This window comes from Petaurus breviceps, unplaced genomic scaffold (genome assembly GCF_028583685.1).
Source record: "Petaurus breviceps papuanus isolate PSGF00001 unplaced genomic scaffold, PetGlider_PUasm1.0 90895, whole genome shotgun sequence".
Lineage (NCBI taxonomy): Eukaryota > Metazoa > Chordata > Mammalia > Diprotodontia > Petauridae > Petaurus > Petaurus breviceps.
The window spans coordinates 26,022,993-26,047,035 of record NW_027187372.1 but is presented as its reverse complement, the minus strand read 5'-3'; the positions used below and the strand labels follow the sequence as shown (position 1 = coordinate 26,047,035).

The 24,043-nt window shown below is 41.9% G+C and overlaps 1 protein-coding gene and 1 pseudogene across 2 annotated transcripts in view; both read left to right on the top strand.

Annotated features, from left to right (window-relative positions):
* CACNA1S (calcium voltage-gated channel subunit alpha1 S) overlaps positions 1–24,043 on the top strand; it is a 104,577-nt gene that overhangs the window by 24,615 nt on the left and 55,919 nt on the right. For both annotated transcript variants that reach the window (XM_069074537.1, XM_069074536.1), the window contains exons 3-11: positions 4,852–4,991; positions 6,499–6,641; positions 6,882–7,034; positions 7,998–8,203; positions 13,113–13,216; positions 16,038–16,183; positions 16,939–17,020; positions 18,793–18,953; positions 23,307–23,532. In XM_069074537.1, coding sequence (XP_068930638.1) covers positions 4,852–4,991; positions 6,499–6,641; positions 6,882–7,034; positions 7,998–8,203; positions 13,113–13,216; positions 16,038–16,183; positions 16,939–17,020; positions 18,793–18,953; positions 23,307–23,532 — 1,361 coding nt within the window. The remainder of the gene's footprint in view (positions 1–4,851; positions 4,992–6,498; positions 6,642–6,881; positions 7,035–7,997; positions 8,204–13,112; positions 13,217–16,037; positions 16,184–16,938; positions 17,021–18,792; positions 18,954–23,306; positions 23,533–24,043) is intronic.
* On the top strand, positions 10,486–12,757 carry LOC138151064 (E3 ubiquitin-protein ligase Mdm2 pseudogene; annotated as a pseudogene).

The window sequence follows — 24,043 nt, the reverse complement described above, 5'->3', positions numbered from 1 at the left end:
AGATTGCCTTCTGGAAGTTCCATATCTTCCAGGTTTCCCATGAAAGCAAATGCCTTCTACCAGTGTTGCTTGTATGTTGCAAGATGTGAAATACAACAGTTCCTAAAGAATTAAAATAAATATCGCACATAGGGCAACTAAGACACCTGTGCTGGGTGTAAACAAACTGTTTTTTATAACACATACATATTTCCATCCTACATTATTCTGACACAGGGAGCCAACGTTAATTAGAATTCACACACAGATACTGATAGTTGTTTGATTGAGGCAGTGATTTCCCATCTCTGGGTCTCCATTTCTTCACCCATAAAATGGAGGAGTTGGGCTGGTTGAAGGGATCTCTTTTAGAAAATAATAATAGTTGGAGGCAGCTAGGTGGCACAGTGAATAGAGCACCGGCCCTGGAGTCAGGAGGACCTGAGTTCAAATCCAACCTCAGACACCTGACATACTTACTATCTGTGTGACCTTGGGCAAGTCACTTAACCCCAATTTCCTTGCCTTCCCTCCTCCAAAAAAAAATACACTAAGGAAAATAGTAATAGTTGGGATTCATATAGCACCTTGGGGTTTACGAAGTATTTTACATATTGTCGTTATTGTTGTTTGTTACATGTGTTATCTAATTCTATGAGATGATACACAGATCGACTAGAGAGGGAGTGATTCTCCACGTCTGGAAGGGCACATGTGTATGTGTGTCCCAGGGTGAGAGCCAAGCACTGACTCAGATTAACACCTCCAAATACACTGACACAGACATATTCAGGAACACACAGACTCACTCAATATACCCATATTAAGCCTCACGTTGACCCTGACAGATGAAACAGCATCACCCAGACATCACTGACATTCTCATACATATACACGTATGCATACATGCAGAAAACATGTGATTCCAGCTCTAATACTTTGTAATTCTATCAACACCAGGATTTTGTGTAAGGGAACTCACTGGGGGAATGAGCTGTGCATTTAGGGGCCAAGCAGCTGAGACAGCTGACTTATCCCATCTGGCCACCCACAAGTCGTTGAAACTGTCAACCTGAGCCTGAGGCCAACTGCCAGGAGGGCCGACTAAGAGATGGGCAGCAGCAGATGCGGGAGGCCAGATTGGGGGATAAATGGCTAGCAGCCTCTTGGGCTGCCTGTAGAAAGCGCAAGATCTATTTTGGGTGCTGTTATCCCTCCTCTTCCTCCTCCTCCCCCTCCTTCCCCCAGTCTCCTAATGTAGCGGAGTCCTAAGATCTTTGATGTGGACTCAATTCTTTTACTTTCTCTTACTCCCTTCCTCCTAAGAATTCCACCCTCTAATGAACTAGCCCTAAAAAAGGGGGGGGGCAGAGCTAGGTGGAGCAGTGAATAGAGCCCCAGCCCTGGAGTCTGGAGGACCTGAGTTCAAACTTGGCCTCAGACACTTGACACACTTACTAGCTTTGTGACCTTGGGCAAGTCACTTAAACCCAATTGCCTTGCCTTCCCCCCTCCAAAAAAAAAAAAAAAAAAAAAAAAAACCAAAAAAATGAACTCTAACTAAAAGCAAGTAATCACCCTACACACACTCACCCTGACCCCTAGTTTCACAATTATCCATATTCTAAATTCTCCTTCCTCATTCTCCTTCCACCCTTTCCTGCTCCAAAGCAGAAGAGATTCAGAATTGGTGATTGACAAGTCCCTTCAGTCCAGTATGTCATCCCTAATGATTATCTTCAGGTAAACATCACCTTCCCTGTCAAAAGCCATTTTTACTGACACTTTAGTAAGATGCCAAATGTAGCAAAGCTGTTCAAGAGGTTCCATTTTAATTTTGTCTTAACAGCCTTCTATATGGGAGAGAGACTTAGGTGGCACAGTGGGTAGAGCACTGGGCTTAATGTCAGGAAGGTCTGAGTTCAAATCCAGACTTATTCACTTGCTAGCTGTGTGACCCTGAGCAAATCACTTAACCACTTAGTTTCCCCAAATGTAAAATGGGGATAATAACAGCACTTACCTCCAAAGGTGTTGTGAAGGTCAAATGAGATAATATTTGTAAAGCATTTGGCGTAGTGTCCAGTACATAGTAAGTGCTGTATAAATGTTAGCTATTATCATTATTATTAAGAATTGGCAAGAGGAATCAAGAGAGCTGAGTGTATCTTCTATAATGCATAGCCCACATGATCTCTAAGGAGCCTATACCCCAGCTTCCTTTCTTACCAATCAATCTTGGGTCCTGGAGCAAGATTACATCTCCTCATCAGGGTTCTAGAGGTACCCTTAAGCAATTTAGGGTGATTTTTCTGATATGTTTCCTCCAATATTATCTGTTGAGAATAATTTTCTTGTGTCTCTGTTTCCACCTACACTCTCTGGAAGCTTTCACTGAAGAAGATCCTTGGAGATCCCTAGGACCAGGCTGTTGGTGAAACCCCCTTCCACTACCTTCCATATCACCACCAAGTTTAAAAAACTCTCTGAAAATGTGAATTTGACAACAGACCAGTATGGCTGGGACTAGATAAAATGAACTAAAATGAAATTGTATAGATATTAAAGTTAATGCTAATATTTCTCTGGGACAAGACAAAACTGAAGAGATGACTGAGGTGTGGTGTGACAAGGGGTGTGGTGACCAAGGATGGAGGGTTGTTGGAAGCCCCATGATGATAATAAGTGGGATCAGAATTCTGAGGGGCAGCTAAGTGGCTCAGTGAATAGAGCACCAGCCCTGGAGTCAGGAGGACCTGAGTTCAAATCCAGCCTCAAACACTTGACACACTTACTAGCTATGTGACCTTGGGCAAGTCACTTAACCCCAATTGCCTTGCCTTTCCCCCTCCAGAATTCTGAAAACATTTAGGGCTTCAGAGAACTCATATAGAAACATAAAGAGATGAAAGTGGCTTCAAGACCTAAGCCAGAGAACAAGAACTTCTGTGTGTCACAGTAGATTCAGGGCTGGACTTGGAGTCAGGTAGATCTGGGTTTTGAATTCTACCTCTGAGATATATGAGTTGGGTCACCTTAGACAAAGTTAATTAACATCTGTTTCCTCCTCTGTAAAATGGGGGTAAGAATGACCATGTGACTACTTTGAAGGGTTGTTGTGAATCTCAAGTGAAATAACATATATAAAGCATTTTGCAAATTTGAACACCACATGGAGGTCAGCTAGACATAGAGTGGTTAGAGTGCTGGACTTGGAGTAAGGAAGGCCTGAGTTCAAATCCAGCCTCAGACACTTCCTAACTGTGTGACCCTGAGTCACTTCACCCTGTTTGCCTCAGTTTCCTCATCTGTAAAATGGGATGGAGAAGGAAATGGCAAGCCTCACTCTAGTATCTTTGCCAAGAAAACCTGAACAACAACAGTCATTATTTAGGGAAATTTTATGAGCAGAGACCAAACCAACCAAGTTTAAGTGGCTTTGAGGAGAATGATTTAATCAAAGTATAATCTCCGTCCCAGAACTTGCTTTCCCATTGACAACAGGGCCTGAGAGAAGTAATTCTGAGCTCAAGGTAGAGAACAGGAATAATCCAAGAATTCATTCAGTGAGCATTTATTAAACACCTAGGACATACGAGGCAGAGAGAGACAGTGTGATGTAATGAATAGAGAGTGAGCCTTGAGGATAGGCAGATCTAGGCTCAAATTCCACCTTCCATCTGACACAAGATGGAAGTATGACCCAAATAATTTACTCTCTCAGTGTCCCAGGAAACTCTTCCAGACTAGAATTTGCAAAGCATGTGGCAATCTGCATGGTAGAGGAACTTTGTTCATTACTCCCATGAAATCCCTGTCCTTCCCCACAAAATGTGCAAGGGCTCCATGTTAGAGCCTAGATATGCAAAGAGAAACAAGAAAGTCCTTGTCCTTAGAGAGCTTAACTCTAATGGGGGAGAAGGAGGAGGGGGAAGGAAGGCAGGGAGGAAATTAAAAACAAGCAAACAGGTTTTCGTTTAGTCATTTCAGTCGTTTCTGACTTTTCATGGCCACATTTGGGGTTTTCTTAGCAGAGATACTGAAGTGGTTAGTCATTTCCTCTTCCAGCTCATTTTACAGATGAGGAAACTGAGGCAAACAAGGTTAAGTAGTTTGTCCAGGATCATACAGTTAGTACATGTCTGAGGCTGGATTTGAACTCAGGAAGATGAGTTTTCCTGACTCCAGGTCCAACACTCTATCCATTGTGGCACCTGGCTGCCCCCAAGTAGATGGGTAAATGATTACAAATAAATCTGAGTCTGGGACATGATAGTAATAACTTAAGTGAGGACAAAATGACCCAAATGATTGAGTCTACAGGAGTCAGCTGACCATGAGGAGGAGGCAGTATGGTGTAATGGAAATGGTGCTGGATTTGAAGTCAGAGGACCTTGGTTCAGAAACCATTTATTACCAGTGTGACCTTGGTCAAATCAGTTAACTTCTCTGGGACTGAGTTTGTAAGATCTGTAAAACAAGGCTGGCCAGACAGACCAAATTACCTGTGAGCTCTGCTGTTAACCAAATCAAGCTGAACTGAGAAACATGTACCTCAGCTGTATAGCATGAATTCCCATGATTCCACCACACACACTTGCAGTAAAATATTATGTCTTTTAAGCCAGAGGCCATATCTGCTATATCACAGTAGGTAATATGGGAAGGGCTGTTCCTGTTAAAGTGAAAAGCATCCTGAATCCCAGACCTGTGTAAGAGAAGTCCCTTCAAAAAAAAAAAAAAAGAGAGAAGTCCCTTCAGTCTCTGGGGTGGTGATAGCAAGAAAAATCATACCTAGATGGCAAGAGAAACCAGCTAGGAAATCTTCTGTTTGGGGACTAAGCTCTCTGCCACTCTCCAATCACCCTGCAGGAGAAGTTGGAGTATTTCTTCCTCATCGTCTTTTCAATTGAGGCCGCCATGAAGATCATTGCTTATGGTTTCCTCTTCCATCAAGATGCCTACCTGCGCAGTGGCTGGAATGTGTTAGACTTCATCATCGTCTTCCTTGGGTAGGTAGTAGCCCTCAAACATTCCAGGATTGGAGGGGAGTGGCCATAGGGGTGTTCCTACCATCTTTGTCAGGAGGAATACTGTGGTAAGGGATATGTATACAAAAATAGAGAACTGGGCCCTTCTGCTAATGTCCTTCACGGGGGAGTCCCCACAGTCTCCATCCTAGAGATGTAGGGGAGGGTATCATAAGACTCTTTGCCTGGCAGACTATTCAACCCAACCCCATTCATTCTGTTCTCTTGCCCCAGCTGATGCACTCTGGCTCCTGTAATCAATTTCTTTCATTAATCAGCAAGCATTTATTAAATGCCTACTAGGGGCTAAGCACTGTATAGGTCCTATCCTTTTATTAAGGGGATTTGTTCTGTGAAGTTTGAATTCAGTAAAAAGGCAACACTTGAGGACCTAGAGGGCCACATGTCCCCTCAAGGCTGCGGGTTACCCACTCCTGATATTGGTTTTAGGGAGATACAAATACAAAGGTGAAATGGTCCCTGCTGTAAAGGGACTTACCTTCTTCTGATGTTACCTCCTAAAAGAGACATGACAATGTACATAATGAGACATAGACTTTGGACATGGCCAATGCAGGAATCTGATTTGCCCAACTATGCATGTTTGTTACAAGGGTTTTGTTTTTCCCTTTTTCAATGAAGGTGAAATGGGAGGGAAAAAATTTTTTGTTGTTGTTGTTGAAGAAAAATTAAATTAAAAAAAATTCTACTGTGGTTCACAGATAATTGTAGAAACATGAGTGAATTCAATTCTATAAGCTCAGAAGTCAGAATATGATTCCGTACCTGGCAGCCATTGAGAATAGTTCCACTCACATTAATATATTCATGAATCAGAATCACTTTGTAAACAAAATAAGTGCAAAGGAATTTTGATTCTTGGGTATTTCCATATGAATAAGTCTGTACTGGCTGGCTATTACATTTGGAATAGTGCTCCAACTGCTAAGTTTATATCATTAAGTCCAATTCAGGAAGTATTTTCTAAGGACCTACTATGCGTCCACCACTGTGCTCAGTGCTGCTGGGGAATACAAATTAAAATGTTACAACTCCTCCCATAAAGGAGCTTACAGTCTAGTTGGGGAGGCAAGGCAAGTAGACATGAATACTTCAAAAACACTGCCCAGCTATGGATAAGGGGATGATAGATTTAGTGGTGGAAGCATTAAAGCATTAAGAAGGGAGAGAGATCATTGAAGACTGGAACTGTGAAGGAGGGCTTCATGGAAGATTTGAGTTGGGCCTTGAAGGATGGTAAAATCTATATAAGCAAAGAGGAAAGAAAAGTGCACCCCAAGCAGGGTCAGCAAAGGTGTGGAAGTGGTGCTTGGCTTTAGGCTGTCTGCTCAGGAAAACCTCTGAGCAGACAAGACGGCTGTGAAAGCCAAGTTGGTCCCCAGCAAGCACCCCCTCAGAACCCAGAACCCTAAGACAGTGGGGTTTTCTGACCTGTTGGGTTCTCTTTCTTTCCCTCCCTCCCCCCTAGGGTTTCCACCGTGATTCTGGAAGAGATCAACTTGATCCAAAGCAATTCAACCCCAATGAGCAGCAAAGGAGCTGGTTTGGATGTCAAGGCCCTGAGAGCCTTCCGTGTCCTCAGACCCCTCCGGCTGGTGTCAGGGGTTCCAAGTGGGTGGCAGTGCCCTCTGTAGAACCTGCTCTTCCCTTGTCCCCATCCTTTCCCCCTGGCCCCAGCTCTGGGCCTCCCTGCTGACAGAAGTTTGTGGGTCTTTGGTCCCTGGGGTAGATGGGAATGTTAAGACAAGCTTATTCTTCCTTTCGTTGGGAAAAGGCTCTATGGGAAAGAAGGGGAGAACTCAGAGTTGGGGGCAAGTTAGAAGAAATATGACAGGCTCTCCCTGACCACAGGCCTGCAGGTTGTTCTCAATTCCATCATCAAGGCCATGATCCCTCTGTTCCACATTGCCCTCCTGGTTCTCTTCATGGTCATCATCTATGCCATCGTAGGACTGGAACTCTTCAAGGGAAAAATGCACAAGACCTGCTACTTCATTGGGACAGGTGAGCCCCACAAGGGGAGAAAGTAAGCAAGAGAGGCCTTGAGGCTGGTTCAGCCAGTAAGCAGGCTAGGCCATCTCCTCCCAAGCCCACTGGTTGGCCTTGGCTTAGACTCTCTGAGGAAGGGGAGAGGTGGAGTACAAGGAAGGGCTGATTCTAAAGCCCGAGAGCAATATATTCTATTCCATGCATCATGAACAAGTTGTAAATGAATTGCCCGAGATCTCTTAAATACTCTTTTTAATTAATAAGCATCTATTTTACTCTCCCTCCACCTCTTCTGCACTCCCATGAGAAAAGAAAGAAAAATGAAACCCTTGTAACAAATACGCAGAGTAAGTAAATCTAACTCCCACGTTGGCCATGTCCAAAAATGTATGTCTCATTCTGCATCATGAGTCTGTTATTCGTCTGTCAGGAGGTGGGCAGCATGCTCCGTCCTCCAAGATCATCATTGGCCATTGCACTGATCAGAGCTCAAAAGTCATCCAAACACACTTCCCTTTGTAGTATTATTGTTATGGCATAAATTGTTCTCTTGGTTCTGCTCGTTTCATTCTGCATCAGTTCACACAAATATTCCAGGTTTCTCTGCAACTGCCCCTTCCATCATTTCTTATGGAACAATAGTCCTGCATTACATGCATTTATACCGAGATTTCCAAAACATGCTCCGAACTGTTTTCTGAATGTCCCAATTTTTTTTTAACTCTTTCACTGTCTGAAAGTCCTCAAAATGCTCTCCCACATTATATCACATAGGGAAGGATAAGTACAATTCTGAATGTGTAGAGCAATATTAAAGTGTTCAAGTAAGTAGTCCAGTGTTACACACTAGTAGTTGGCTCTCCAGGCCTAGGAAGCAGGCTCTGTACCTCCCAGTCCCTTTGTCCTACCCAGTCATATGCCAAGCCTGAAGGGGTTCTTGGACTCAAGACTAATGCTTTTGCTTCCTTCCTCCCCTAGACATTGTGGCCACAGTAGAGATGGAGAAACCATCCCCTTGTGCTAGGACAGGCTCCGGGCGCCCATGTACCATCAATGGAAGTGAGTGCAGAGGTGGCTGGCCAGGTCCCAATAATGGCATCACCCATTTCGATAACTTTGGCTTTGCCATGCTCACCGTGTACCAGTGCATGACCATGGAAGGCTGGACTGATGTCCTCTACTGGGTAGGTCTCAGCTGCTGCCTACATGATCTCTATCCTAACCCCACCCAGCCACAAGAGGAGGGAGACAAGGTGGGAGGAGATCCCATGCCCAGAGCAGGCACCAGGAGGCAGTTTGTCCAGGTGTTTAGGTCATTGCTGTTTCATTCTCCCCTGGAAAACTGCAAAATGTAGGCTCCCCCATGGTCACTGGGGGACATGCCCCCTGTCCCCTAGGAAAGTTGAGTCCTAGAGAGAATAGAGAATAATTACGGAACACTATACCTTCTCAGCATGCAGGATGGAGGACAGTTTGGAATCAGCACCCCAAGATTCCACTCCTTTACTAATTGTCCCTTAGGTTAGACTGGAAATGATTCCTTCCTTCAGCTCTGGTGTCTTGGGATTTTTGGAGACAGGATGATGTTATGGAGGTGATTGTGTCCATCTCCCAGTCTCCAGTCAGGACCACAATCCAGGACAAATAACATCCTGCATTTGGATAGCACTTCACACTGGAGAAAGTATTTTCTCACATCTCTTAGCTCATTTTTTTCTCCCAACAACTCTGTAGAGTAAGGAGGGAAGATGTATGTCTTCATCCCCATTTGACAAATGAAAATAACCCTGGTCCTGAGAGGCCGGCTTGCCTGAGGCACAATGCTAGTTGGTGGAAGACTAGGTCTACTCTCCAGATCTCTGGACACAAAGTACTTTCTGCACAAGGCTGGTGTCTCTTCTATTTCCAAAGATCCCAGATGAGAAGGAACTAATTAGTGATGGAGTAGACAGTGGAAGAATGTCAGGAAGAAGCAAATAAGAGATGTTCTTGTCCAGGGATAGAATAGATTCGATCTTGCTAAGGGGCAGAGGGATAGACAAAATGACCTCAGGAGGTGACAGAAGCATTGACTGTTGGATAAGTTGGGAAAGGACCTGAGGTCCCTAACACCCAAACCATTTTTTACGTAAGGAGAAACTGAGCCTTTTCAACTTTTGGTTTCTATGGTCCTAGCCTTTACAAATACTTCCTCTCTCCATCTAGAAGGATTCCCTCCCTGTACCAGTGGATCATGGTCTCCTCTCACTCCTCTTGGGTGAAAAAACTCTGGAATGAGCACAAGAGGGCCCTGAATGACTGAGAAAGGAGGGGGAGGAGGGCAAGATCAGCGCAGTTGTGCTTGTTGTTGCTGCTACTGTTGTGTTGTTCGATCATGTCCAACTCTCCGTGACCCTATGGACCATACTGTTCAAGGTGTTTTCTTGGCAAAGACACCAGATTAATTTGCCATTTCCTTCTCCATTGGATTAAGGAGAACAGGGTTAAATGACTTGCCCAGAGTCACACAGCTTGTAAGTGTCTGAGGATGGATTTGAACTCAGGTATACTGTATTGGAATAAAGCCCTGGATTTGCAATCAAAAGACCTGAGTTCCAATTTTGGCCCCTATGCTTACTGATTGTGTGACCTTAGACAAGTCACTTGCCCTCTCCATGCCCCAGTTTCTTCATAAGTAATAAATGTTGTATTTTGAAGAGTATTTTTCATGAATGTGAGATAGGGACTACAGACATTTTTAGTCTCACTTTGCAAATGAAGAAACTGAGACCCAGAGAGACAGCTAGGTGGTGTATGAATAGAGTTCTGGGTCTGGAGTTAGGATGACCTGAGTTCAAATCCCAACTCAGACACTTACTGGCTGTGTGATTCTGAGTAAGTCATTTGACTTGTGCTAATTCTAGTTTTCTCATTTACAAAAATGAGATTAATGACAGCACTTACCTCCCAAGGTTGTTGTGATGCTATAATGAGATAATATGTGTAAAATATTCCACAAACCTCAAAGTGATGGGAAAATGCTAGGTATAGTTATTGTTTGTTATTATTATTATTATTATTATTATTATTTATTAAGTGACTTGCCCATGATAGCACAGCATTAAATATCTGAGGCAAGATTTACACCCAAGGGAGACCCTGCTGCTGCTAGCGCGGGGCCGCTCCGGCCTTTTCCCCTCCCCCCCAAACCCTCCAACGGTACTCGAAGCGGCGCCTGGAGGCAAATACCACCCTCCGAGGGTAGTCCGCCACGGGCGCGGCCGTCGCCAGCACGGCGAGAAGCTCTCCTAGCTCTGGAGCCGGAGGTGAGGCCGGAGCCGCGGGGGCCGGCGGTTCTACTAGGCCCCCGTGCCTCGCCTGACCTGGGTGGTCGAGGGGCGTCCTACCCGCGGCCCCTTTTTTCTGGGGCTCCGCGGCGTCCCACTCGGGGGCATGAGGGAGGGGGGCGAAAGGGCGGGTCTGCAGCCTCTGGCGGGAAGGTAGAGGAAGAAGCGGAGGGCGGTGAGGAGGGGCCTCCGCATCCGGGGGCAAAGGCAAATGTGCAATACGAAAATGTCTTCTGATGCAGAGGGTGCCCTGAGCACCTCGCAGATGCCACCTTCGGAGCAAGAGGCACAGGTTAGACCAAAAGCCATTGCTCTTGAAGTTGTTGAAGTTTGCTGGTGCGCAGAAAGAAACATTCACAAAGAAGGAGGTTTTATTCGATCTCGGTCAAACAATTATATGATAAAAAGCAACAGCACATTGTCTATTGTTCAGATGACCTTCTTGGAGATCTGTTTGGGGTACCAAGCTTCTCTGTGAAAGAGCACAGGAGATTATATGCAATGATTTCCAGAAACTTGATAGCAGTCAATCAACAAGAATTTCCTAGTCCAAATACATCTATGAATGAAGCCAGGTGTCAGCTTGAAATCGGAAGTGGTCAAAAGGAATCTATGCAAGAATTGCAGGAAGAGAAACCATCAACTAATCTGAATTCTAGACCAGCTACCTCATCTAGAAGGAGAACACACAGTGAAACAGAAGAAAATTCAGATGAGTTGCTTGGTGAAAGACACAGAAAACGACATAAGTCAGATAGTATTTCCCTTACGTTTGATGAAAACTGCTCTGTGTGTCATAAATGAGATTTGCTGTGAACGAAGCAGTAGAAGTGACTCAACAGAAATTCCTTCAAGTCCGGATATTGATACTGGTGTATTAAGTGAAAATTCAGATGATTCAGTTTCAGACCAATTCAGTGTTGAGTTAGAAGTTGTCTATTGATTCAGAAGATTATAGTCACAATGAACAAGGACAAGAACTCACAGATGAAGATGATGAGATATACCAGGTAACCGTATATCAGGCAGAGGATAGTGACACTGACTCGTTTGATGAACACCCTGAAATATCCTTAGCTGACTATTGGAAGTGTACTTCCTGTGACAAAATGAACCCTCCACTTCCACCACACTGCCACAGATGCTGGGCTTTACGAGAGAATTGGCTTCCTGAGGAGAAAGGTGACGTGTCAGACAAAGGCAAACTAGAAAACCCCACACAAGGGGAGGAAGAGGGCTTTGATGTTCCTAATTGTAAGAAAAATAAAATGAATGACTCTCAAGATTCATGTGTTGAGGAAAATGATGAAAAAATAGTGCAGATATCAGATTCCCAAGAAAGTGAGGAGTATTCCCAGCCATCGACATCTAAAAGTATCGTCTGTAGTAGTCAGGAAGATGCTGGAGAATTGGAGAGAGAAGAAGCACAAGACAAAGAAACAAGTATGGAGTCTGTTCTTCCCCCCAGTACAGTAGAGCCCTGTGTCATCTGTCAGAGCCGGCCTAAGAATGGTTGCATTGTCCATGGAAGGACAGGACATCTTATGGCATGTTTTACATGTGCTAAGAAGCTCAAAAAGAGAAATAAGCCTTGTCCAGTGTGCAGGCAGCCAATTCAAATGATTGCGTTAACTTATTTTCTCTAAATGTGACCTTATGTATGAAACTCTTTAAAGAATCTGAAGACACATGACTTGTGAAATGTATTTAAAATTTTATTTTTGTACATTTTTTTCTGAGAAATGACTTTAATCCATTTTAGTTTTGTCTTGTGCAATTTGCTTTTTGGAAGGAATTTTTTTTTTTTGGAGGGCTGTTAGAATTAAGTGACTTGCTCAAAGTCACATGGCTAGTGTGTTAAGTATCTGAGGCCGGATTTGAACTCAGGTCCTCCTGACTTCAAGGCCGGTGCTCTATTCACTGTGCCACCTGGCTGTCCCTAGAATTTTATTTTCTTTCTTTGGGGAAAAAACCGTTTTGGTTATTACAAATTTTTTTTCCATTTTTGCATTATTTTTATTCGTTTTCATTTGTATTATTTATGGAGGCAGCAGGGTATAGTGGATAGAATACTAGTTTGGAAAGATCTAGGTTCAGATACTGCATTGGACACTTACAACTTATTTGACCCAGGTTGAATCATTTAATATCTTTGTGCCTTAATCAGTTACCAAGACTTATCTGCTAAGTCAGATAATTTGGGAGTAAGTCATAGACACTTTGTATTGGGCTATGTTGAAACGACAGATCCTTTACTATTTTCATCTGTTAAGAATTACTAGTTATTTTGAAGATTGACTATTTCTGTTTGTTAAATAGTTCCCTGTCTTCTCTAGTTGGGGAGTGTGAAATTTTTTGAAAATTTTGTGTAAATAGCAAATTAAATAAATATTATTTAAGTTTAAAAAAAAAGATTTACACCCAAGCCTCTCCTAACTCCAAAAGCAACATTCTTTCCATTACAGTAGTCTGCCTTACTGAGGCACGTAGATCAGGGATTCTTAATGGACCCCAAAGGATATATGAATATATTTTAGAGGGTCCATGAATTTGGATGGGGGAAAATTCATCTTTATTTTCACTAACCTCTCCCTGCAATTTAATATTTCTTTTAGTTATTTAAAAACAATATCCTGGAAAGGGATCCATAGGCTTCAAACAGAGCCATTAAAAAAAGGTTAAGAATCCCTGGCGATAATGATTCCTGAAATCTCTTTTAGCAGTCAGATTCTATAATTCCAAACTCACAATCTTTGCTGACCCCTAGGTCAATGATGCCATTGGAAATGAGTGGCCCTGGATTTATTTTGTCAGCCTCATTCTCCTAGGATCCTTCTTCATCCTCAACCTAGTTCTGGGTGTCCTGAGTGGGTAAGTGTATTGAAGGGCAAGGGTCCCCTAAGGAGGTGTGGCTTGTCACCATGATTTCTCTGGTAGTGTAACTCTTACCTTGTCCATCTTGGTCCAACCTACTCCCTTAGGGGACGCTGATAAGGATAACAGAAGAGGGGCTGGATAACTAGATTTCATCAGTTTTGTCATTTTCCTCTCTTCCTTGCCACAAACCCCTTTATTTTCTCTAGCACTTTCCTCCGCCCTGTGATATTCCAAGGATAACAATATAGCCCTTTTCTAAATAGTCCAGTCTAGAAACTGGGTCACTGTGAATCTATGATTCAGTATAGATGCTTCACCTTCTGCTTGAAGGTTTTGCCAGATGCAATAACTGCTCCCACCAAGTTCTGGCTGACGCTCTAAGTGGGGACCCCACTGTCTGGCCTACCTTGGTCACCTGCCTCATTCCTCTCATCCCTCTAAAGATTTTCCCTCTGGTTTCTTTCCTGGGTGCTCCCTATGGCATGGGAGGCAGATGCAGGTGTCCAAAAGTGTCCCCAGAGAAAACAGGCAGAGAAAGGTCATGAACACACGGGGAACCTCAGGACCTCATCACTTAAACAATAAGTTGTAAAATATACTCAATCAAGGGACAAGTCACTATTTGAGTTTCCTATTTCTTCCTCCTGTATTGTCTCCAGAGCCCTACCCTAAGAATCAGTTGTGTTATAGAGGGTTTTTAGAGACTACTGGACGATACTTGGTTCCCCAAGGTGGGTAGATAGATTCACACACAGGTTTTGTTACCATCAGGCCATAATATTCCCTTCTCCAGTTCTGCAGCAGACACTTGGCTTAAGTGATCCAGAATCATAGGATTTGGGAGCTGTAGAGGAATTTAGAGGTAATGTCATTCAATACCCCTACACACATAGCTAGACCACACAGTTAGTGGCAGAACTGAGACAAGAGCACAGTTCTCCTGAAAGTCATGCCAAATACTCTGCTACCCACAAATTAGAAAATCAGACCCACTTCTTGTTCACCTGATTTTTTAGAACCAGCCTAGTTTCGTCCATGCTCCCAGCACATGTATAACTTTTTTTAAATTAATTTTTATTTTAATTTTTTAGTGGCTCAAAGCTCCAAAATAGTAAGGAAAAAAAAGGTAATGTAAATGAGGATTCCCTCTCTTACATCCATCAGGGCAGGGCCCAGTCATCTCTTTTTATGTGTGTGTGGTTTTTTTTTTTTTTGGAGGGCAGTTGGGGTTAAGTGACTTGCCCAAAGTCACATAGCTAGTTTTTTGTGTCAAGTGTCTGAGGCCGGATTTGAACTCAGGTCCTCCTGACTCCAGGGCCTGTGCTCCATTCACTGTGCCACCTAGCCACCACCCCACCCCCCACCCCCAGTCATCTCTTTAGTGGAGAAAACCATTGACCATCTTAATGCTTATGTGACAATATTTTAACCAAACATTTTCCTTCTACAAAGCCTCATTTAAAGTATATAATCTTGTCTTAAAAGCTATAAAAAGAAGTAAATAAAGAAAATGCAAAGAAATCCGCAAAAAGTCAGGAGTAGACCATCATGCTATTCTTCATTATAACCTATTCAAGCTATAATTCCACTCTGGAGAGTGATGACAACATTAGCTGTCCCCTAGTCCCTTTCTGTTTGCTCTGAAATAGTCAAACTCCCCATACCCTCCTTGCTTAAGGGACAAAAACAACCTCTTTTTCACCATATCTAAGGCGAGCTAAGATTAACTTAATTAATGAAGGGGAAATGAAATGAAGTAAAGGAACTATAAAACTTTGATAATGTGTTTATAAAGGCTTAAACGTACCTTTTAATTATTACCTCCACCCTTTCAGGGCAAAGTCTACTTCTCTTCCATGTTCTCCAAGGCTTGTCTTCTCCAAACATCCCAATAAATGGGGGTGGTAACCAAGGGCATCTTGATAAATGTTTAACAACCAGCTCTCCCCCCAAAAAAAATTTAACCCATGATATACCTTTAACTTTAACCTGCATTATTAGCATTTTCTCCATCTCTTTCCTAAGTCTAGACAATCAACAAAATAAAAAAAATCAGTTTCTGATTTATAGCCTTTGCTGATTTTGAAGGTATAAATGCTGACACTGAAAATTTAACAACCAGATTTTTAGAGCCTGTTAAACGTAGCTCCAGCACTCCACCAATAAGGGAGACAGTGCCTTGCCCTCTTTTTAAATGTTAAATTGAGAGGAAGCAGCACTTCTGAAAAAGTCCCTGGATTTACAGTCAAAAGAGTCCTAGGTATACCACTTACAAGCTATGTGACCTTGAACAAATTATATTACCTCTCAAGTATCCATTTCCTCATCAGAAAAAGGAAAGGATTGGAATAGATGACCTATTGGTCCCTTCCAGCTTTATTATGCAGAATTCCTTGATTCTGCATAATACTCTCTTCCTCTTTGCAGTGGCCAGTGGCAAGAAGGTCTTTTTTAAGGGTTAATGGACCCCATCACTTTCTTTTTTATAATTTTTTAAATTTATTTTTAGTTTTCAACATTCAGTTCCGCAAACTTTTGAGTTTTAAATTTTCTCCCATTTCCTCTAAGAGTTGCTTTATAAATGAAAGATGTTCAGAGTCACTTAGATAAAATGTGAAAAACATGAACTTTAAGTCATTTCTTGACCAAGGACTATATGAAGGACCTCAGGTAGTCATTGTCTGTGGCATCTAGGGCCCTGGTTAGGGGGAGAGAGGCGACCACTCATTCAAGCGTGGAGCCTTCATTCTCCCCAGGGAGGTCAGTACCCCGATAACAGTCTTGTCTTCTCTTTTCCCCTCTCATTGCATTTCAGTGAATTCACCAAAGAACGGGAAAAGGCCAAGTCTCGGGGGACCTTTCAGAAGCTTAGAGAAAAGCAGCAACTAGAGGAAGACCTCAAGGGTTATATGAGCTGGATCACCCAAGCAGAAGTTATGGATATCGATGACATAAGAGAAAGTTTGTATCCAGTCAGCTAAGAGGAAACCCCACCTGCTGGCCCTCTCTATGGCCCAGAGACAAGGGGGGGGGGGGGGGGAGTGGGGGCCTCTCCAGGACTTTGTGCTGCCTCACCAAGGAGGTTTATTGTCAGACTGAGCCCATCCCAGTATAACCTGGGTTTCAAGCCAAACCAGTGGCATTTAGCATGATATATGGATCTCTGTCTCTCTGTCTGTCTCTCTCTCTGTCTGTCTCTCTCTCTGTCTCTGTCTCTGTCTCTCTGTCTCTGTCTCTCTCTCTGTCTCTCTGTCTCTGTCTCTGTCTCTGTCTCTGTCTGTCTGTCTCTCTCTCTCTCTCTGCCTCTCTCTCTGTCTCTCTGTGTCTCTCTCTCTGTCTCTGTCTCTCTGTCTCTCTCTGTCTGTCTCTTTCTCTCTCACTTGCTCTCTGTTTCTCTCATGAAGACTGTCTTTTTTCTGTCAAAGATCAGCTTCCCTCTCCAAAATTCTCCTGCTAACAACCCTAAACATATCTTACTTAGAATTCTCCCCACCGATCCATAATCATGCATATGCAGCCCACAAAACACCCCAGACTTGGATTAAAACCCAAGTTACACTAATATCTCATTAATGCAGCTATGTCTTGGGAAAACATTGCTCTATAAAAGGGTCTTACTTTGGAAAAGCTTTCCATATGTACCCACATGGGAATTTTCCTCAGAGATGGCAAAGCCCATCTGCTTGTTTGTCTGACTGTTTCTCTTGGGTCCTTAGGGAAGCTGTCAGCAGATGAAGGTGGATCAGACACAGAGAGCCTCTATGAAATTGAAGGCTTGAACAAATTTATCCAATTTATGTGAGTATCCATAAAACCTACTGTAGACATAATGACTATATGTTGTCCGTCCTCAGGAAACTATGGAAGGCAGTTCATTTACCCCTTTGGCAAACTCAACTGCCACTGATTAGTTTTCCAAATATCTAGACTGACCATCTTTTCCACTAGTCTGCAAAATGTGCCAGAGAAGTATAGGATTTAGAAATGGAAGGAATCACAGGGACACCAAGGCCAAAATTCTCATTTAATAGATGCAGAAACTGAAACCCAGGAAGGTTAAGTTACATACCTAAGGTCACAAAGAGATTAAGCAGTAGAGCATGGTCAAAGCCAGCTTCTCCACCTCCAAATCGTATGGTTTCTCCCCTGCCTCTGTGCTCAGCCCTTTCCCACCCTCCTCAGTGTGTGGGTTAGGAGAACATTCACTGTCTAGCTTATGATAAATCAAGGAATGCCTCCATCACAGAAATTCCACCCAAACCTAAACAGAACAGACAAGAAGAGCTGGGGGCTGGTTTTTTCCTATTCCCTTTTCCTCTTGTTACCTGAGTTTCTTTAAGCACAGGGCACATGGGTCTGGGAATGGGCTACGTGGAATTGCTGCCCCTCCCCTGAGAAATCTGAGAATAACTACTTCTTACCATATCCTTCTCAAGGATTATTCTCTTTGTTTTTTTTTACGTGGAAAAAGAGAGCACACACCCCACCAGCCACCAAAACCACAAAGTCAAATTCCCCACTGAGCTTCCTTCTTCCTTGAACCACCTTTTCTCATTTCTCCACCACCTCCCCCACCACACACACACAACACACACATATATACACACACATACTCCACATGCATGCACATACACACAATACACGTGCACATGTATACACACATAATATATACATATCACATACAATATATACACACATGCACACACACAATACATGCACATACACACACCACAGTGCAACACACCAACCACATACATATACATAACACATACGCACACAACACATACACAGAATACATACACAATACACACAACACATATACACACAACAAATAAACAATACATATACACACCACACACACACACATACACACACACACACACACACACACCCCTGGGTGCTAAATGCTTTACAAATCTAAATTCATTTGATCCTACCTTGCAAGGCAGGTGCTACTATTATTCCCATTTTGCAGCTGAGGAAACTCAGAGAAAGGTTAAGTGACTTGCCCAGGATCATCCAGTTACCAAGGCTGAATTTGAACCCAGGTCTTCCTGAGTCCAGGCCCAGTGCTCCATCCACAGCACCACCTTCTGATCCCAGACCAATAATGAAAATGACCTTCCTCCTTTCTCCCTAAGAAGCTGGGAATGGTGGGTGTGGATGAAGGTATATGCTGTCCCAGGCACAGTCTGCAGGCTGGTTTGATGCCTCTCTGAAGCGTCCTGTATTCCAGACACAATCACCCTTCACCACAGATTCACTGTTTCATAGCAATTGGTCAGAGGAGCTTCGTTCCATCAGTCCCATCATAAAGCCCATGTCCTTATGGGAAATGCAGTTTCCCCCCTAAACGTGCTTCTGTTATACATAATTTGGAAGGAAACAGAGGCAGACAGTGAGGAATTTGGAAGACAGGTGCTGAATAGGTTTACTTGTGAATAATGGAAAAAATATTGGGGATGGAGTGATGGGTCTTAAAGGGGAAGAAAATGCCAAAGACTCAGGAGCACAGCTTCAGCATCAAAGGCTCTGGATCTCCCTCTTCTTTGTCTTCCTCCATCTTACAGTCGACACTGGAGACAGTGGAATCGCATCTTCCGCCGGAAATGTCAAGAGGTTGTGAAATCCAGGCTCTTTTATTGGCTGGTGATCCTGGTCGTGGCCCTCAACACCCTGTCCATCGCCTCAGAACACTACCGCCAGCCCCTGTGGTTGACCCATTTGCAAGGTGAGAAGGGGACATTGGGAAGAACAGTAGCCAAGGGGAGGTCAGAAACAGCTCAAAACAAAGACAGCGTTGTGGATGGTTATCAAGAGGTAGTCAGGTGGATGACACTATGTTATTCTCTTCCTCCCTTATCAGACAATGAGCATTTACTGAGTACCTACCGTGTCCTAGGCACTGTGCTAAGAGATAGAGGAACAAAGAGAGGCAAAGAAAAGGCAGACAACATGCAAACAATTATACACAAACAACCCTGGCAAGAAAGACCCCTCTTTATGGTACCAAAGGCTGTTACAATATTCACAACAAAATGGAATAACACCCAGCAAGCTGGAACATCCAACATACAGCATGCCCCTAAAGTCTGGACACATAGGAAATCTCATTAACTGTGCATATTTTTAAGACATAAAATAAATGAAATTTTCAACCACATTTTGTTTAGTTAGTGTAAATGAAATTTCGTAGGAAGACATAGGAGACACATAGGAAATCTCATTAATTAATTAAATTAAATTAATCTCATTAATATGGAAAATAGTTCCCAATAGCTAATGAAAGCTTTTATTCCATATGAAATTGTCATGGCTAAAATTTATGCTAATTAAATAAAATGTTGTTGAAAATTTCATTTCTTAAAAATATGCATAGTTAATGAGATTTTCTATGTGTCCGGACTTTAGGGACACTGTATAAATAGGATGAATTCACTACATTTTAATAATAGTTAGCATTTATGTCGAACTTTAAGGTCTGCGAAGTGCTTTACAAATATTATCTTATTTGATCCTCATAAAAATCTTGGGGGGTAGGTACCATTTGTATCCCCATTTTACAGAGGGGGAGAACTGTAGCAGACAGAGATTAAGTGATCTAGCCAGGTCACAGAGCTAGTAAGTGTCTGAGCTGTATTTGAACTCAGGACTCCTTTCTCCAAGTCCACTGACCTCAGAAGTCATCCAATCTAACCCTTACCTGAAGGATGAATCTCCTCTATGACAAATTCAGCTTCTGCTTACAGTGAAAGGGAGCTCATTTCTTCTCAGGAAGACTTCTCTTCCTGAGTTCAAATCTGGCCTTAGACACTTTGTAGCTGTAAAACCCTGGACAAGTTACTTAATCCCATTTGCTCCAATGTACTCATCTACAAAATGAACTGGAGAAGGAAATGGCAAACCGCTTCAGTATCTTTGCCAAGAAAACCCCAAATGGGCCATGAGGAGTGGGACATGACTGAAACTGACTCATGACTGAAATTGACTGAACAAGAAGAATCCTCTGTAGCTAATGGTCCCCAAGAGTTGCTTGGGGCATTCAGAGGTTAAGTGACTTGACTTGGTCTTCCTGACTGACATTCTATCTACTATGGATTGTTGCCTGTCCAAAATGTTCATACTAGTCTATGTCACAATAACACCTACAGGGGTGACAACATAAAATTGTTGTATTTGTTCCTTTTTTGGCTATTTAAATATTTTACAGTTATTTGGATTTGCCTTTAAATTATTAGAAAATGTAAATAGTTTTTAGGTTGATATTAAGGAAAGAAATAAGCATTTATTAAGTGCCTACTATGTTCCAGGTATTGTGCTAAGCATTTTAGAAATATTATCTACTAATGATTTGTATTTCTACCTTCTAAATTGTCTGCTCACGGGGTATTTGATGATTTTTTCCACTGAAGGTTGAATTCTAGGTATTTAGTGCAGTTTCTTATAAATTCTGAATATCAGACTTTTTCACATGTGTTTAACATATTTTCCCATCTATTTCTTTACTTTTTATTTTAGCAATATTGCTTGTTGCCATGTAAAAATTCTCTTCTTTGTATAAGAACAACCATTAATTTTGTGTTCCAAACTTTTTTTGACTTGTCCAATATATACGTTTTTCTTCTCCAAAATTGAGGTGAATGTACCATTCATTTTTCTTCATAATTGTTTACTATTTCAAAATATTTTTAGATTATTAAACCAATAAGAGCTTCTTATAGGCTCCAACCCTGAGAGATGGGGAAGAAGGCTAGTATACAGCTATCAAATATTCCCCACAGTTTTATTTGAATAATGATTTCATTCCCCAGTCTTAGGTTTATTAGCCACTAATACCTTATATTCATTAGTCTATTAAATTTTATCTTATTAGAAATAAGCTCTGTCTTATAAAAACAGATCACAATGCAGAATTTTCAGGGCTGAGACTTTCAGTAGGTAGTGGGATCCCGGTTTGGACTCCCATGACCCAGGTTCACATTCTACCATAAGCAGGTGTCATGAAGGAAAATAGCCTCTTAAATCTATGGACTAGCATCCTTTGTGCATGGGATGCTGAAAGGAGGGACTAGAAAGGAAATGGATGCAAGAATAGATACTCTCCTTACCCTCTGGGAGCTGCCAATTTACCGACTACTTGTATGAGCAAGTGAATTGAGCAAGTCATTCACTCCATGGTTCATTTCCTCAGTTGCAAGTTGAGAGGGAGGTTAAGACTGTAAAGTCTAAGTCTCTTCCTGCTCCAAAACCTGTGGCCCTGAAAAATTATGTGTAAACTGAATTTTAATAAATCAAATTGTTGTATTTTAAATTCCCAAGAGAAACATAACAATATTTAAGGAAATTCTTCCATGAATCCTTTTCTAAAAGAGGGTAGGATCCCTCCTTGAAAGGAAATTTATTTTTTGGAAATTTGTATTATCCAATATCAAGTTTCTTAAAATGAGTCACACCTACTACATAGTACCAGAACAGTGGGACAGAACCAAGAGTGCGTTTAGTACTGTCCTAATAGACACAGATCGTGTATTATGAGGCTTACAGGGTGCTATATACTTTGATATAGCAACATACCTAGGGAATATAAAGTCATATAGATATATAAAGAGATGTATATCTATGTATACACATATATGTACATATACACATGTGTGTACACATATAATCTTTAATTATTCAGCATGCAACCACATAACACATTGAAGATTAGGAGAACTTTTGATGAACAATCTTTTTTCCTAAGTCTAACCTTGATTATATCCCACCATTTTTTAAAATATTTATTCATTTTGAACTTAAACACAAAAAAAAAAACAAAAAAGCATGTATCTATGTATATAGCACAACATAAAATAGGATTTAATATAAAACTATGAATTTCCATTTCATACTGTTTGCTTTAAAAAAAACTGTATAATAAATCCTATGCAGTGTTTTCAAAGATATCCTGCTTTTCTGTGCTTCCTGATATAAAGTCTTATAAGGCTTCACCTGAGAATGGGACAGAAATTGAACTTTACTTAGCAAATCTCTTATTCTTAGGGAGTGCAAATTTAAATTATAGACAAGATTGTAAAGAGGACATTTATAATACCTAAACAATCTTCAATGACTTTTAAGCATCTTCATCATTTTAGCAGTAAAATGTTACAAATAATTGCCCTAATAATTATAAATCAGTCTTCTTTACTTCTCTATGATGATTAAAACAGGTCTCCGAAGAGCCCCATTAGACAGCACATGGAATGATTAGAAAAATAAACTTCATTTCTCTAGTTTGTAATATAAGGTTCTTGAGAGTAATCATGCTATATTTCCATACAAGTCAGTAACACAGAGTCTTAGAGAGTTTGTGAAGAACATTTGGGAGGTTAAGTGACTTGTCCATAAACATAATAACCAGTGTATATGTATATGAAAGGCAGGATTTGAACCCAGGTCTACCTGGCTTTGAGTCCAGATCTCTGCCACTATACACACATAGGTTATAATTAAGACTTTTCACTAATTCACATTGGTTTGCCTTCCCTCCATTTAGACCCATTTTAGTGAAGGTTTGCTGTACATAGGCATTGAAGGCAGATCTTGAGTAATTGCAGTAACCTGAATTGGGTGGGTCTTATTAAGGAAAATTCAGTTTGTTGTTGTTCAGGCATTTTTATTCATGTCCAACACTCTGTGACCCCATTTGGGGTTTTCTTGGCAAAAATACTGGAGTGGTTTGCCATTTCCTTCTCCAGCTCATTTTACAGATGGGGAAACAGAGGCAAACAGGTTTAAGTGACTTGTCCAGGGTCACACAGCTAGTAAGTGTCTGAGACCAGATTTGAACTCAGGAAGATGAGCTTTCCTGACTCCAGGCCTGGCCCTCTATCCATTATACCACCTAGTTGCTGGTAAATTCATCAAAAAATAAACAAATTTTGCTCTCAACTTGAAGGGGAAAAAATTAAAGGAAATAGCATGGAGAAGAGGATAGAACACAATGTCTCAAGCTGAAGGACTGGTCAAGACAAAGACGTAGAGGTAGCCACAGGGTGGATGGGAAAGTAATCCTGAAGCTGACCCTATCCTGGCCTTACAGATGTGGCCAACCGTGTGCTTCTGATTCTCTTCACCATCGAGATGCTGATGAAGATGTATGGTTTGGGGCTTCGACAGTATTTCATGTCTGTCTTCAATCGCTTTGACTGCTTCGTGGTGTGCAGTGGACTCATAGAGATCATTCTGGTGGAGTCTGGGATCATGACACCCCTGGGCATCTCTGTCCTCCGATGTATCCGCCTTCTGAGGATCTTTAAGATCACCAAGTAAGGAAATTGGGGGCAGGGGGGGCCAGGGAGGAGGGCTCAAGGGCATCTGCTCCGAACAAGAGCCTATCAAAATTCTGGGTTTCTCAGATCTGTCTTCCCCCATTTTCCCCACTTCATTGTTGCATGCACAGTAATAATAACTAACTTTTGTATGCTACTTAATATTTACAATGTATTTTATACATATAATCTCATCAAATACTTACAACAACACTATGAAGTAGGTGCTAATTTTATGCCCACTTTACAGATAGAGAAACTGAGGCTGAGAGCTGTTGAAGTGACTTGCTTGAGGAAGAATTGAAACCCAGGTCTTCCTGAATCCAAGTCCAGTTCCCTAACTACTAAAACAAATACTTTCTTTTATTTATACTTGAAACCTAGATTCATTTTGAATGAAAATTACTCTTTGTCCTTTTAGGACTCATTTTTTCCCCCTTCTATCTGAAAGAGAGAGACAGAGAGAGAGAGAGAGACAGAGAGAGACAGAGAGAGAGAGAGACAGAGA